Below are 14,094 nucleotides of genomic sequence, written 5' to 3'. Positions count from 1 at the left end.
GGATCCTCTTCCCCACCCCCACCCCCAACCTCTCTCTGTCCCTCCCCTGCTCACACTCCCTCTCTCAAAAATAAATAAATAAACTTTAAAAAATGCAGGATGAACCATTAAGTATGAAATTCAGATAAACAACACATAACTGTGGTTTATCTGTAATTCAAACTTAATGGTGCATTGGTATTTTTTTCTAAATCTGGCAACCTTACTTATAGGGGCTCTACTCCTATTACCCATATATTTGCCTTGTTTCTCAAGGCAAAAGACGCTCTACAACTTGAGGTAAAAAGCAATCTCCAATGGGTGAGAAGAGGACAGAGGTATGCCTTGAGGCTCTTTTGCTGTTTTTCAATTTAAAGAGTGAACTTTCGATTATATGGATGCAGATAACGTGACGTGATATATGCAGCCCACTCCTGGGATAATAACTAGTAATAGTTTGGTTTTCATGCTTCCAAACCGTTTTCCACATCTGAAAATGCACACATATGTACCTTTTTTTTTTAAAGAAAAACTGTGCTCATAGTAGGAATCATGGATGTTTTTATACCATGACAGCAGAGCTGAGTAGCTCCAACAGAGTCCATATGGCTCACAAAGCTGAAAATATTTACTATCTGGCCTTGTACCAAAAACAAGCAAACAAAAAACCAAACCAAAACCAAACCAGAAAACAACCCGCCCCCACCATCCCCTATGGGTTAGGAGCTTGGAGTATGGAACCATACTGCCTCCAGCTGTGTGACTTTGAGCAAGTTACTTAATGTCTGTATGCTTCGGTATCTTCCTGTGTACAAATGAGGATAGCAAGAGTACCCACCTCTTAAAATTATCATGAGGATTAAATGAATGAATATTTGAAGGACTCTTAGAAGGGTATTTGGCATGTCATAAGTACTCTGTAAAATATTGATGATCATAACTGTGATTATTGCCTTTTGCCACGTCTTGTTTTTTTTTACTCAACAAGATTTTCTCTGTCTGTAGCAGTACATACAGATGAACTTCATTTTCCTAACGGCCTCCCACCTTTCCACAGTGTGAGTGTAAATTAATTTATTTAGCTAATCCCCTATTGATGGCAACACTTACATTGTCTCTAATTTTCCCTATTAGCATAGAATGTTACATGATCACGTGTATGTATGTATGTGTGTGTGTGTGTGTGTGTGTGTGTGTGTGTGTGTGTGTGTAGATAGGCAAATATCCTTATGCTGGTATTTCTGTAAGATTCCTAGAAGTAGAATTGCTGGGTCAAAGTATACGTGCATATTGAATGTCTGAGCCAATATAGGAACTACATTCCACAGCAGTTTAACCCACTTGAGTCTGTAATCTCAGGCCCAGCCAAGCTTTACCATACTTAATTAAAATCCTCCCTACCCCCCCCCCCCCCCCCCGTCTTCAGGATATTCACATTTACTGTTCTCTCTGCACAGCCCTGAACCACACAACTAATACTTTCCCCGGTGATTTTTCTATCACTTATATAATAGAAAGACTTACTTCAGGGGGAAAAAAAGTGGATTATCCACACCACTTTTCCACTCTGTTCTGGAGTGAAATATGGGTCTGTGTGGGGAGGTTATTAGCAGCATTTCTCCCTGGGGCATCTCCAAACAAGGGTCTGTCTGTCTTCACGCCACCATAAAACACACACAAGCCAATAATGTATATTCACTTTTCTCCCAGAAGTTATTACTGGCTGCCAGTTCTATCACAGCACTCTATTATAAGTTTCTATTGTTCTTTCCACTCTGAGTCCTAGTCATTGATTTTTTGGAAGATGTGTGGGAAGGCTTCTGAATTCATCTAAGGGTAAAAGTAGGTTTTGAGAAACTCAGATAAACGATAAATGATGGCAAATAGAAACTTTACTATTTGCTATTTGTTATCCATTATTTATCTTAGTAAAAGGGAACTTAAATAGAACCAGTGTCAAACTGGAAGGATCTTTCTGGTTTTATGGCATAGAACTGCCCTCACCTGGTTATAAGTGTTTCAAGATAAAGACATAAAAGGCAGGCATGTCAAATCTGGTACTTACACAAAGCTAAGAGGGGTGATTAACATGTCTGGTGTCAAAATGAGGTTTCAAAATGACTTGGTCAATCTATACTTATTAAACACCTCCTCTATGCCAGCTCACCTGATGGGCATACAATGGGAAACAAGACATATCTGGTCTCTGCCCTCAGACAGACTTTAATCAAATAATTAGACAATTAGACAAACACAGTGTGAAATTACACATATGACAAATACTCTGCATAGGTTCTTAGAGGACAGCCTGAGCCAGTCAGGGAGACTGAAGGGGAAGACTTCCTGAAGAAGCAACAACTTGGCTGAGTGCTAGAGGACAAGGAACAGACAGCCAGGACCCAGGGGGAGGGAGGAGCATTCAGGTACAGGGAACATCCTGCAGTAGGAGGCTACCCTATGACACACAGGCTGTAGGGTAACAAATAATGTTAAGTCCAAGAGACTGAAGGCAGGCCACAGTGACAAGGAACAGAGAGCAAGAGGAGGCATTGGGAGGAAGGAGGGGTAGCCTTAGAGGCCATTAAAATCTTTTGTCTCTATCCTAAAGCAGTAAGCTGTTATCGTAATGTTCCAATTGTGTATGGGTGAGGATGGGGCGAGAGTGCCTGTGATGATCAGATATTATATTTCTATCAACATGAGTATGCTATCATATGGAGTCTGGACTGGGAGATGCAATGGGCAAGAGCTGGTGTGAGTGAGCTAATCGGGAGGTTACTGCAGAGATCCTCATGAAAGATGATCAAATATTGGGCAAGAAAGATACACGAAGAGAAGTAGAGACATTTAAGAAAAGACATTAAGATTCAGGGATGGGTTGTCTTTGGTAAGGGAGGGAACGGAAGAAATCATGGATGACCCTAAGAATTCTGATTTATAAAATTAGATGGACGGTGGTACCATTTACTTAGGTAGTAAAATGTAATTTGAGATCCCTTCGAGACACCTAAGAGGTAATGTCAGGAAGGAAGTTGGCAATGCTGTTCTGCACATAAAAGGACAGGTATGACTGAACATACCACTTTGGGAGTTATCTGTGTCCAGTTGGCATCTAACACAATAGGCTTGGAGGAGGCTGCTTAGGGAGAGAATATAAAGTAAAAAGACAAAGGCTAAAACTGAACCTCAACAAATTCTAACACTTAATGGCTAGACAGAGGTTGAACCTGTAAATGATATTCTAAGGAAGCAGCCGGAGAGGTAGGAAGAGATCCAGACCACTCTTAAATTATGAAAAATAAGGTAAGAGAGTGTTTTAACTTGGAAGGGATATTGAACAAGTATTGAAAGCTGCTGAGAAGTTAAACAGATGAACACATGAGGAATGAAAATCATCACTGGATTTACTGACAAGATGATTGGAAACTGAGAGAGAGAGAGAGGGAGAGAGAGAGAGGGAGAAGAAGAAGGAAGGAAGGAAGGAAGGAAGGAAGGAAGGAAGGAAGGAAGGAAAGAAAAAGGTAATGGAGTAGGAGAGATGAAAGCCAGACTGCTGTGGGTAGAGATGTGAATGGAAGTGAAAGAATCGGGAACAGTGTAGAATTGTCGAATTCTTTGGAGAAGTTTGGTTGTGAAGGAGGCAAGAGGTATAGCTGAGGGACTGTGGGAAGGGAAAGGAGGGTTTTAATAAAAAGGGGACAGAACTTAGCATGTTTAAAATATGAGGGTGACTCCCAGTTCAGACGGCACAGTGAATTGACATTTTCTGCACCCCTTCCACTCCAAGAGATAGCAACTATAGATAAAATGTTTTAAAAGGAAAACAAAAAGACGTGTTTTAGATTTAAAAACTGATGGACCATAAGTAAAAGAAAAACTCGAAATGCACTGGGGCTGAAGTCAGGGGCCTGCTGTCCTCAAGGTCTGGAAGCACCCTGTCTTGGTCAGCAGTTCAGCTCTTGCGGAATAAAGAAAACTAAAGACGCCTCAATGAGACAGTGGTCAGATCCAGGCTCATTTTTTTTTTTTAAGACAAAGAGGAATGTTCCCTCAAATCATGAAAAGCTGAAAAAGTTGCTGACAATCTGCCAGTTGGGTTTCAGCTTTACAAGAAGCTATAGAATTTGGGAATCAAATATCAAAGATACAGCCTCATAACCAAGAACTGATTTAAGCCACCTACGTACTCAGTGTCTGAATCTGTGCCATCCCCAGTATCACAGCGATAGAAGTGGCATATTTAATGCTTGCCTCTGAGCTAAGGGTCCAGAGGACTGGTGAGACATTGCAAAACTACTAGGCTGAGATGGCTAGCGAGAAAAAGGGAGATGATAAAAAGCTTCCATTCAAAATAAGCCAATAAGCCTGCAAACAAAATAAGTCTCCAAAACACATAAAGAAATCTAATGTTAGAAACATGCAACAATATCATCAATCAGAAGATGAATTTACTTCAGATAAGATGAATTTTATCAGAGAGTCTGACAAAGACTTTAAAATGAATACACTGGTCCCTAATCTGAAATCTTCAAACGTGGAAAAGGAATATTTTTTGGATCTTGTTTGGATGCAAAACCTAATCTCACCTAACCAATCATCACTTGGTGGCAAAATGTGACTTGAACTAAGTCCACGTATACAGTCTTAATGTATTTCTCCTGAAGTGCCTATTCAAGCTTTTTGTTGGAGAAATATCAACCTGTTCGATTATAGGGTGTTGGCCAGGACCCCAATGGAGATGATGATGATGATGATGATGATGATGATGATGATGATGTGTGTGTGCAGAATCTCTAAAATTCTGAATTCTGGGGTGCCTGGGTGGCTCAGTCAGTTAAGCGTACGGCTCTTGGGTTTGGCTCAGGTCATCATCTCACAGTTCGTGAGTTCGAGCCAGACATCAGGCTCCGTGCTGACAGCACGGAGCCAGCTTGAGATTTCTCTCTTCCTCTCTCTCTGCCACTCCCCTGTTTGCTCTCTCTCTCTCTCTCTCAAATAAATAAACTTTAAAAAAATTTTTTAAATGCTGAATTATGAAACACACCTGCCTCCGAGGGCATTAAGATACTCAAAAATATAAATGAAAGAGGAATCTCTCTAAAAAGTAAATAAAGTTATAAAACTAAATTGGTGGGGAAAAAATAAGGAAAAGTAAATATGAGTAAGAGCCAATTAGAAATCTTTGAGATTAACAGTATAAATTAAACTGAACCAACAGGCTGGATAAAATCTAAACTGGAGACAGTGAAACATCCGTGGATTCTAAGAAAGTCTTGAGGAATTCACCCATAGAGCAGCACAAAGAGCCAAAGCTATATAAAAATATGAAAGAGTAGTTTGTAGATAGACTGTGAGGTTCCAACATTCATCCAGGCTGATTTCCGGAAAAGAAGAATGTAAGGAATGGCAGCAAAATTACATTTGAAGTGATAACATCTGAGAATTTCCCAGGATAAAAGATATGAATCTTCATTCTGAAAGTGTAGCCTGAGGACTAAACAGATAAATAAAAATAAATCCACACCTAAATATATCATAATGGAACTTTAGAGTATCACAAATAAAAGTCCATCCTAGGATTTCTGGCTAAATATAATAGATTAAATGCTTATACTTATTGATCTTCCCTCTCAGAATTCCACAAAAATTCGAGTTGGGTTTTTTTTTTAAATCATAAACCCACAAACAAAAAGAGGATAGGAAAGAGGGGGACAGGAAACAGGCTAGAGAAATCAACAGATTTTGGAAGCTGGAAAGCAGATGTTAACCAATTAGATCAGAAAAAGCTGACACCTATGTGTCTGTGTGGGTGCAGAGTTGGATGAGCATTGGAAGAAAAGATTAAAGAAATATCCCAAAGCATAAAATGAGATAAAGAGATGGTAAATGTTGATTAAAGATAAAGAAATAAATTATCAATGAAATAACTCAAGGAAGTTTCCCTGAACAATGGATAGAAGTTTCCAGGCTAAAAGGCTGAGAGCCTGGCACACTAGTAGAAACATTACCTATATCAAGGCACACCTTTGTGAAATTTCAGAACACGAGAAATAAAGAAATTATCTTAAAATCTTTAAGCAGGGAAAAGCAAGCTGCAGTCAAAGCATTGGGAATCACAATGTAACTTCTCAAGAGCAGAACTCGAAGGTAGAAGCCAGTGAGGAAATGTCATCAAATTCTAAAAAGAAATGATTTCTAATATAAAATTCTATATCTAGAGTGCCTGGGGGGCTCAGTCAGTTAAGTGTCTGACTCTTGATTTCAGCTCAGGTCATGATCTCATGGTCATGAGATCGAGCACTGCATTGGGCTCCACAGAGTTAAGCATAGAGCCTGCCTAAGAGTGTCTTTAAAAAAAAAAACCAATAAAAATAAAATTATATATCTAACCAAACTAAAAAATCAAGATTGAGTGTAGGATAGTTTCAGATATGCAAGGTCTCAAAGGGAAAAATAAATAAATAAATAAAAATAAAAGGACCTCCTCTGTATCTGTGTGGCCTTTCTCAGGAAGGAAGCCATTGGAGGATGTAATCTACCAAAATGCGGAAGAAGAAGAAGAAGAAAAAAAAGGGAGTTCCAATAATAAAAAAAAAAAAACAAAAAAACCAAAAAACAAAAAAACCCCAATACAATGAAGATAAAAAAGAGAATATTTAGGATGGTGGGATGTGGCAATGAAATATTTCAGGAAATGGCTGTGCCCTAGATCCAGAGACTACATCAAGAGCAAAGAAGACAGATGGAAGATTCCAGGAGAGAAAATTCCAAGAAGAAATGGAAAAGAGGAAAAAAAAAAAAAAAAAGAAAGGAAGGGAGGAGAGAGGGAGGGATGGTATGTGGTATATTTGAATTGAGATGAAACTTACAATCTACCTGAAAGTCTGGGGAAGAGGGTAAAAATAAAATTTCTGTACAGCAACAATAACTTGGAGGTTGGTTTTCAATGGGTAAGTAATCATTCTAAAGTCTGTGTCATGTAAAATAAGAGATCAGAATTAGTGAATAACTTTAGACTTGGTTAGAAAATATATGCTTCAAGAACTTATGTTAAAATATTAAGGGTAACCACTAAAATACCAGAAAACAATCTGTACTTATCAAACACGCAGAAAAATAGAGAAAATTGTCTTAATCAAACAGAAGTAGGGGGTGCCTGGCTGGCTCAGTCAGTAGAGCATGCAACTCTTGATCTCAGCATTGAGTTCCAGTCCCATGTTGGGCCTAGAACTTACTTCAAAAAAAAAAAAAAAAAAAAAAAAAAAAGAAAAAGAAAAAAAAGAAAAGAAACCGAAGACCGAAGTAGGAAAATTATTTTTTAGAAGGCAAATAAAAAGCTAGTAAAATAATTAAGATGATAAAAATAAGTCCAAATGTGTCTGAAATCACAATAAATATAAATCAATTAAAATCACATTGTAAAACAGAGATGATCAAATTGAAATATAAAAAATATAGCAATGAATTTGTTTATAAGAGACAGAGGCTTGCCTGGTGTACAACAGGTGTGGTCTGACTTTAAAAAATGAGCTGTCCAGATTCCCTTTCTCAGAAAGAATAAAGGGGAAAAGGGGATATTCAAATGGCAATAAGTGCCGGAGCTAGGAGTTAACAAAGAAATGAGACGGAAGCAACCTTCATGGTATGTGTGTGAGACAAAGAGCTATGAGTAAGCAAAGGAGGTCATTCAATAGAGGGAGAGGTGAACAGCAAACACACAGAGAGAAGGCTTTCTTCTATGACAGCCTGGTAGCTCTGTCTCTCTCAGATTCCTGGAAGACCAGAATGTACTTGGTTCCTGCCTTTGGAATCCTTCTAGACCTCTCTGTATCCTGGAAAAGGAAAAACCCTTCATATGAGCTAGACTTAGTGGGTTGCTCTTCCTTTCTGCCCATGGTGCTGACTAGAATACATAACAGCAGTATGGCTAATGGTTACTGAGTGATCACTGAGTGTCTGACACCACAACAAGAGCCTCTCGTGGATTATTTTATTTAGTAGTACTCATGAGGTAGCTACTATTCTTATCCCCATTTTGTATACTAGTAAATTCAGGCCTAGGGAGATTTCACAGCTAGTTACTGATGACCCAAGACACGAAGGCAGGCAGTTTCACTCCAGAACCATCTTAATCATCACGCTACACATGGGTTTTCAAAATGGAGGAGCAGGGGCGGGGAGCGGGGGTGCCTGGGTGGCTCAGTTGGTTGAGCATCTGACTCTTGATAATAAAACTTTTTTAAAAATGGAGGAGGGATTACTCTGCATTTTGCTCCAGGTGGCTAATGATGATCAAAATTTACCTACCTCTAGAAGTGAGTCCTCCATCAATTTAAGTATTCAACAGAGGCTAAATGAATGTTTTAAAAAGCTAATGTAGAAAGGATTCCTTCACAGGAAGGGAAATCAAATGATTTCTAAGACCTCTTCGAATGCCATTAGTCTCTGAATTTTAGCACAATGATCTATTACAGCACTGTCCAATAGAACCTTCTGGATAGCAAAAATATTTCATACTCTGTGTTTTCCAATAAGGTGGACACTAGACATATGTGATTGCTGAGCACTTGAAATGTGGCTAGTGCAAAGGAGAAACTGGATGTTTAGCTCTACTTAGTTTTAATTCAAGTTTATACAGCCACATGAGCTAGTCACTACTATATTAGCACATGTCTGTAAGCATTTAGATAAAATAGTAAAACAGACTGTTAAATAAAACTGGACAGCCCAGGGCTTAGTTTTACGCATCATGCAAATATGGCCCTGCCCAAGGCCTCAGTGCTATATGGCTCTGGGCTAAATCAGAGGCAAGGACACCTCCAGATGAATCATCAGCATCATTTCCTGGAGTTTGGCTCTTCTCAGCAGCACCTTCCTGCTGTCTGGGGAACACACACACACACACACACACACACACACACGTATGTGCGTGTGCATATTTATGTATGTATATGCATTTGTGTGTGTGTGCTCAGCATGGGTAGGGAGGGATACAGCATACTGGTAGAATGGAGTGGAAATGATTTCATTAATTTTTCTTTATGAATGTCTATATTGCTTTACTTGTTACAACAGGCATACATACTTCTCTTTTTTGCAAAATAAAAACTCTAATAAAATGAAATGAAGACTAAAGAAGTATCCTTAAAATCCTCTAATAGCTACCTTGGAAATGTTAGCAATATAGTTTACAAAAAAGGTACATATCTAAATATTCAGAAGTAATACTATATATGTTTTCAGTCTACAAATTTAATCGTGAACATTTTCCTCAAAGGTACAAAACAGAGAATGTTGTAGAAAGTAAGGAATGGAAATATAGCGACGGAAGTTTGTTTTTCGGTGTCTTTATTCTGAGGTATTGCATTGTGTGTTTTTATTGTTGCTATATACTACTTGGAACGCAAATCTTAAATCAGTATAGTCTTAAATCGTTTTGAGGCCTCAAAAATTCTGAGAAGAAAAGTAATGCCAAAGCCTGTGGTAACCTGTCCTCTAAGCCATGAGGGAGATGCCCTGGCGTGTAGCATTTCCAGATTTTGAGCTCAAAGAAATCAACCCTTACAAATTGCTTAGCCTGAGGGCTGAACAGTCTGTGAGCATTGCATCCTTTTAGGGTAAGCTGTGTAGTTTCTGGAGGCCTTTTAGAAAGATCTTGCCCTGAATCAGGTAGAGCGGGACGTGCCCTTATAAGTCCAGGGAGTAAAAAGGAGAGGATTCTGTGGTTGCCCATGTTCCCTGCCATGTCTAGAAAGTGCTCAGAGACTAACCTTACTATGCTCTGTGTGGTGCACCACCCAGCCACAACCTGAATCAGAGAACTCAGGATACCTGTAATTAACACCTCTGAGAAATTCTTTCAGGTTCCCCTGAATTTGAGAAGCAACTGTGGCCAAGGGTTTTCAGCAGACACAGATGGGGAGACAGTAATAGCTTTGACAGTAAATAAAAGGCTGCCCCACCTCTCTACCACTGAGGTCCGCCATGACCGGGTGTGCGGGAATAGGCTGCCTCACTGCCAAGGGTCTTGGCTCTCCATCAAGCAGGAAGTGTCTGGCCTCACAAGCCAGGGCACAGGGGAATCGGGTCACTGGCAAATGCTGGTAAAGCAAGCAACTTCAACAACAAAATACAACAGTTACAACTGAGAACAAAGCACAATATCAAAACACATCCCCAAAGGACTCTTATCCAATTCCATTCATTCATCATTCCTTCAACGAACTCCTACCCAGTGCCTACTATAGGAATCGGATGGTAAATTTTCATCTGCATGAAGAATAAAAGACAGAAAGGTCCGTGAACCTGGATTCTATTTTAAGCCTCAGACAAAAACAACAATCAGATAATTATCCAAAGCATCTGGCTGCAGTTGTGAGGCCGAGGCCTATCTCGAATCCTTGCACCAAAGGCTCCTGATTTAGAGGACCCGATGTCGCACCGTTGCCCATACTAACTTCTCTTGGGGAGGTCCTGAGTCGGCGCACGGCTGTGTGACTGGCAGTTGCAGTGAGGATGCCTCATAGTAGTCTCTGGGAAGCAGCACCAGGTAGTCCTAGTAAATTAAGACCAAAAGGACAATTATGCATTTGATGGTGGCCCTTCTTTAGTAATCAAGCCGTCACCAGCTAAGTGAACAACAACCAGGTGAAGCTTGTTATGTTAAACTCTCGACAGCAGCTGCTTCGTTCTGCCCCCCGACTCACCAAAACACACAAAGCAACTCCTCACAGGTGCTTCAAACATGGGAGATAAGCATCTCAGGGTGAATGTTTTTGTATGCAAGTCTCAGGGGAAATTTTCCCGTCTCTTCTGGATTGTTTATAAATTCAAAACTAAACAAAAGTAACACGCTATCAGTTGATAACATGTTCCTTTGAAATACCGGTCGCTTTCATCACTACACAACAGAACACTGAATTGTAGATCATGTATCACGGCTTCTTATTCCCATATCCAAGCAACGCTCGATGGCATGTATAAAAAACGGTGTTTTGTGATCCTGGTGAGTCACGGACTGAAACTGGCTGACTGCCTGTCCTAGGAGATGAGAGGAAGAACGTGTTCCACGGAGTGTGCCAAATGAAGCCCACAGTGTAAATTCAGCTAAACAGCTCTTCAGGAAAGAGCAGACCTCCAGGTTCCTGAGATGCTGATGGTTTGACAGCTTCAGAGCAATGCTGGCATCCCTGCCTGTGTGCAGGGGGAAGGACGAAGGGGAGGGGGGATGTCTGCCATAACTGTGAAGAGACTCATATGCCAGCCATAAGGCTTTCTCTCCCTTCGGGGCCCTTAATTTGTCTAGAATGGGAAAGAAGAGAAATGTATGGAGAGGAAAAGTGGCACATGGCGGCCCAGGGGGCTCAGTGGTCTACCACGGGGGTCTCACTAGCCCAGTAGGCTTTATTTCAACAGTGATTATTGTTCTCTTATGAAGTTTCCTTAGGTTGGGACCATAGCTCCTCATTACTTTATGGTCCCATAGATCCTAGAATAGTAAAAGTTGACAGTAGGTGGTCCGTAAAATATCTGTAGAGAAGACAGGATCATCATATGGAAGCATATATATGTGTTGCTACACAACTGCACCAGCTAAATGTCATCAAGTATCTTCCGTGCCTATGAAGTAACATAATGAGCTTCTTTCCATTAATCTAACTTTGTACCCATTACTGGCAACAACAGGATTTTCCTCATCCTCATTTCTAACATCTATGAAAAACTCTAAAACTTTGGTAAAGCAACAAAGCTTTCTACCAAGAAGATGCAAGAAAAATAGGGATTGAATGTCGAGCATAAACCCTCACATGATGCTCAGAAGATCCCAGATTTGGAAAGGACATATATGGATAAACATTGTCCCTATTACAGGGAAGAAGCAAATGGGGCAGGCCTGGAGTTAAAGACCTTGCCTGAGATTTGCTAATACAGCCAATCAAAAGGACTGTGCCAGAAGGAAAAGCTTGATGTTTTCTGCTCTGAGTGCCTAAAACCAAGCTTTGTCAAAGACTTTATTTTCAAAAGACTTTCTATAAGCTAAAGCAGACATCAAAAGGGGGGGTGTATCTCAGGTAGCAGTTTTCATCCCTTAACTCCCCATGGTTCCTCTGGCTATCCTAGTAGAGCACGAGGATAGAGCTTCTCTCGTAATGCAGGGTTCTTTGTCCAAGGCAATCGTTTGGTGAGGCTGCTGCCTATGTTTCAGGTAGAAGAAGGCAGGGAATGTTGGAGAAGCATCGGTTCTCCCTTCTCTTTCCACCACCAAGAACTTCACTGATATTAGGATCTTCTTTTCCTCTAGCTTCTTCTGATTCACTCCACACAATTCCCAGAGAGGCTGATTTTTTTTGATGCCCTTCTGATTCATGATGAAAAATCCCAAAGAAGCTTTTGAAAGGTGGGGACATAATGCATATGAAGGTTTTGCATTTATTCTGATAACTTTAACATTATAGTTATAGTTGTTGGTGTGTGTGTGTGTGTGTGTGTGTGTGTCTGAGAGAAGCTGGCTGAAGAATATAACAGATATTTTCAGTTGGCTCCTATGTTGAGGGCAAATGTCACCATAGTTTCCTGTTGTCTAAAAGGGAGGTGGATTTTGATATCTAATGGTCCCTGTGGGTCACTGTGGATTGGACCATCTCTAAGGGGGGAAGAATCCCACAGAACTCTCCACTCAGGAGGACTCTTACCAAGAGGACCCCCTCTGCTTGAATACAAGCAAGCCATGTCCCTGGTGCAATTGAAAACGGGTCTGCCAAACCATTTCCGGGGACCGTGACAAAGGCTGGCTCCTTACTTGGCAGGAAGAGGACTTCTTTGCTTTGAGCAGCACCTATCAGAAATAAAAAGAATTGCCCAAGGCACTGGTCTAGCAATCACTGTTATGATTTTGGATTTTCAGTTTTGAACATTCAGTTTACATCTGAAGAAGTTTAAGATGGTTACTGAGCATACTTACTGATCAGATTTATTGATTTTATTTTTAAAATTTTTTAACATTTATTATTTTTGAGAGAGAGAGAGAGAGAGAGAGAGAGAGAGAGAGAGAGAGACAGAGTGCAAGCAGGGGAGGGGCAAAGAGAGAGGGAGACACAGAATCTGAAGCAGGCTCCAGGCTCTGAGCTGTCAGCACAGAGCCCAATGCAGAGTTCAAACTCACGAACTGTAAGATCACGACCGGAGCCGAAGTCAGATACTTAACTGACTGAGCCACCCTGGCGCCCCTTGATTTTATTTACCATTCACATACTTATAAAACAGACTAGAAAGATATTGATAAGATGTTAATTACTTTTTAAATTTGTTAAGTGATTAAGTATATTAATGCATGTAAACTGCTTAGGAAATTTCATTGCACCTAAGTGTTAACACATTACCTTAGATACTAAATTATTTTATTCTTTTAATTTCTATGGAAGAACATGTGTCCATTCTGAAGTAATAAAAAGTTTTGGTTTTTTGTTTGTTCTCAGGATGCAAAGTGTTTTCTTCTGTATGAAACAAACAGTGAACCTTCTGTACAAGGTTCAGAAACAAACCAAACTGCTGCATCAGAGTCCAACTGAGACTTTTTCTTCAGAAGAAATGTTTGTTCCAAATCCTTGCATTCTTTCTACAAACATCCACTAGATCTAGGTTCTGGGCATGAGGGACTGCACACAGCCAGCATGGCTTTTGCTGGGTGGGATGGGAAAGGTGAGGGATTACAGACGATAAAACAGGAGAATTTGGCACAGCATAGACAGTGGTGTTTGGGAGGAGGCCTAGGTTACCACAAGAATCCACAACCAAGGCCCCTGACTCAGACATGGGGGCTTAATAAAGGTGTCCCAGAGGAAGGGAAAACAAGCCACAATGTATTCCACCTGTTTGAGTTAATGGAGAGCAAAGTGCTGATGAAATTGTCATCGAGGAGGCATCAGGGTCCATTAGAAAGAATTTGGAGTCTGAAGATTCCAACTTGTCTATAAAGACCAGAGGTGCACTTAGGCAATTTACTAAACCTCTCAGTTCTGTTTCCTCTTCAACTCTCATCAGTTCACAAACTTACCATGTGAGAAAATCAATGCCAAAGTATATGTATATGATAAAGCAAGCCCACTAGTTCTTTGT

General features: G+C 40.2%; 1 protein-coding gene across 2 annotated transcripts in view; it reads right to left on the bottom strand.

Moving 5' to 3' along the window:
- LAMA3 (laminin subunit alpha 3) overlaps positions 1-14,094 on the bottom strand; it is a 274,238-nt gene that overhangs the window by 126,848 nt on the left and 133,296 nt on the right. For both annotated transcript variants that reach the window (XM_047826704.1, XM_047826703.1), the window contains exons 21-23: positions 12,672-12,814; positions 10,437-10,534; positions 9,942-10,095 (exon numbers count right to left, since the gene is read on the bottom strand). In XM_047826704.1, the coding sequence (XP_047682660.1) occupies positions 9,942-10,095; positions 10,437-10,534; positions 12,672-12,814 (395 nt within the window). The remainder of the gene's footprint in view (positions 1-9,941; positions 10,096-10,436; positions 10,535-12,671; positions 12,815-14,094) is intronic.

This window comes from Prionailurus viverrinus, chromosome D3, assembly GCF_022837055.1.
Source record: "Prionailurus viverrinus isolate Anna chromosome D3, UM_Priviv_1.0, whole genome shotgun sequence".
Classification (NCBI taxonomy): domain Eukaryota; kingdom Metazoa; phylum Chordata; class Mammalia; order Carnivora; family Felidae; genus Prionailurus; species Prionailurus viverrinus.
Note: the sequence above shows the minus strand (reverse complement) of the source record. Positions and strands in the feature narration are given on the sequence as shown.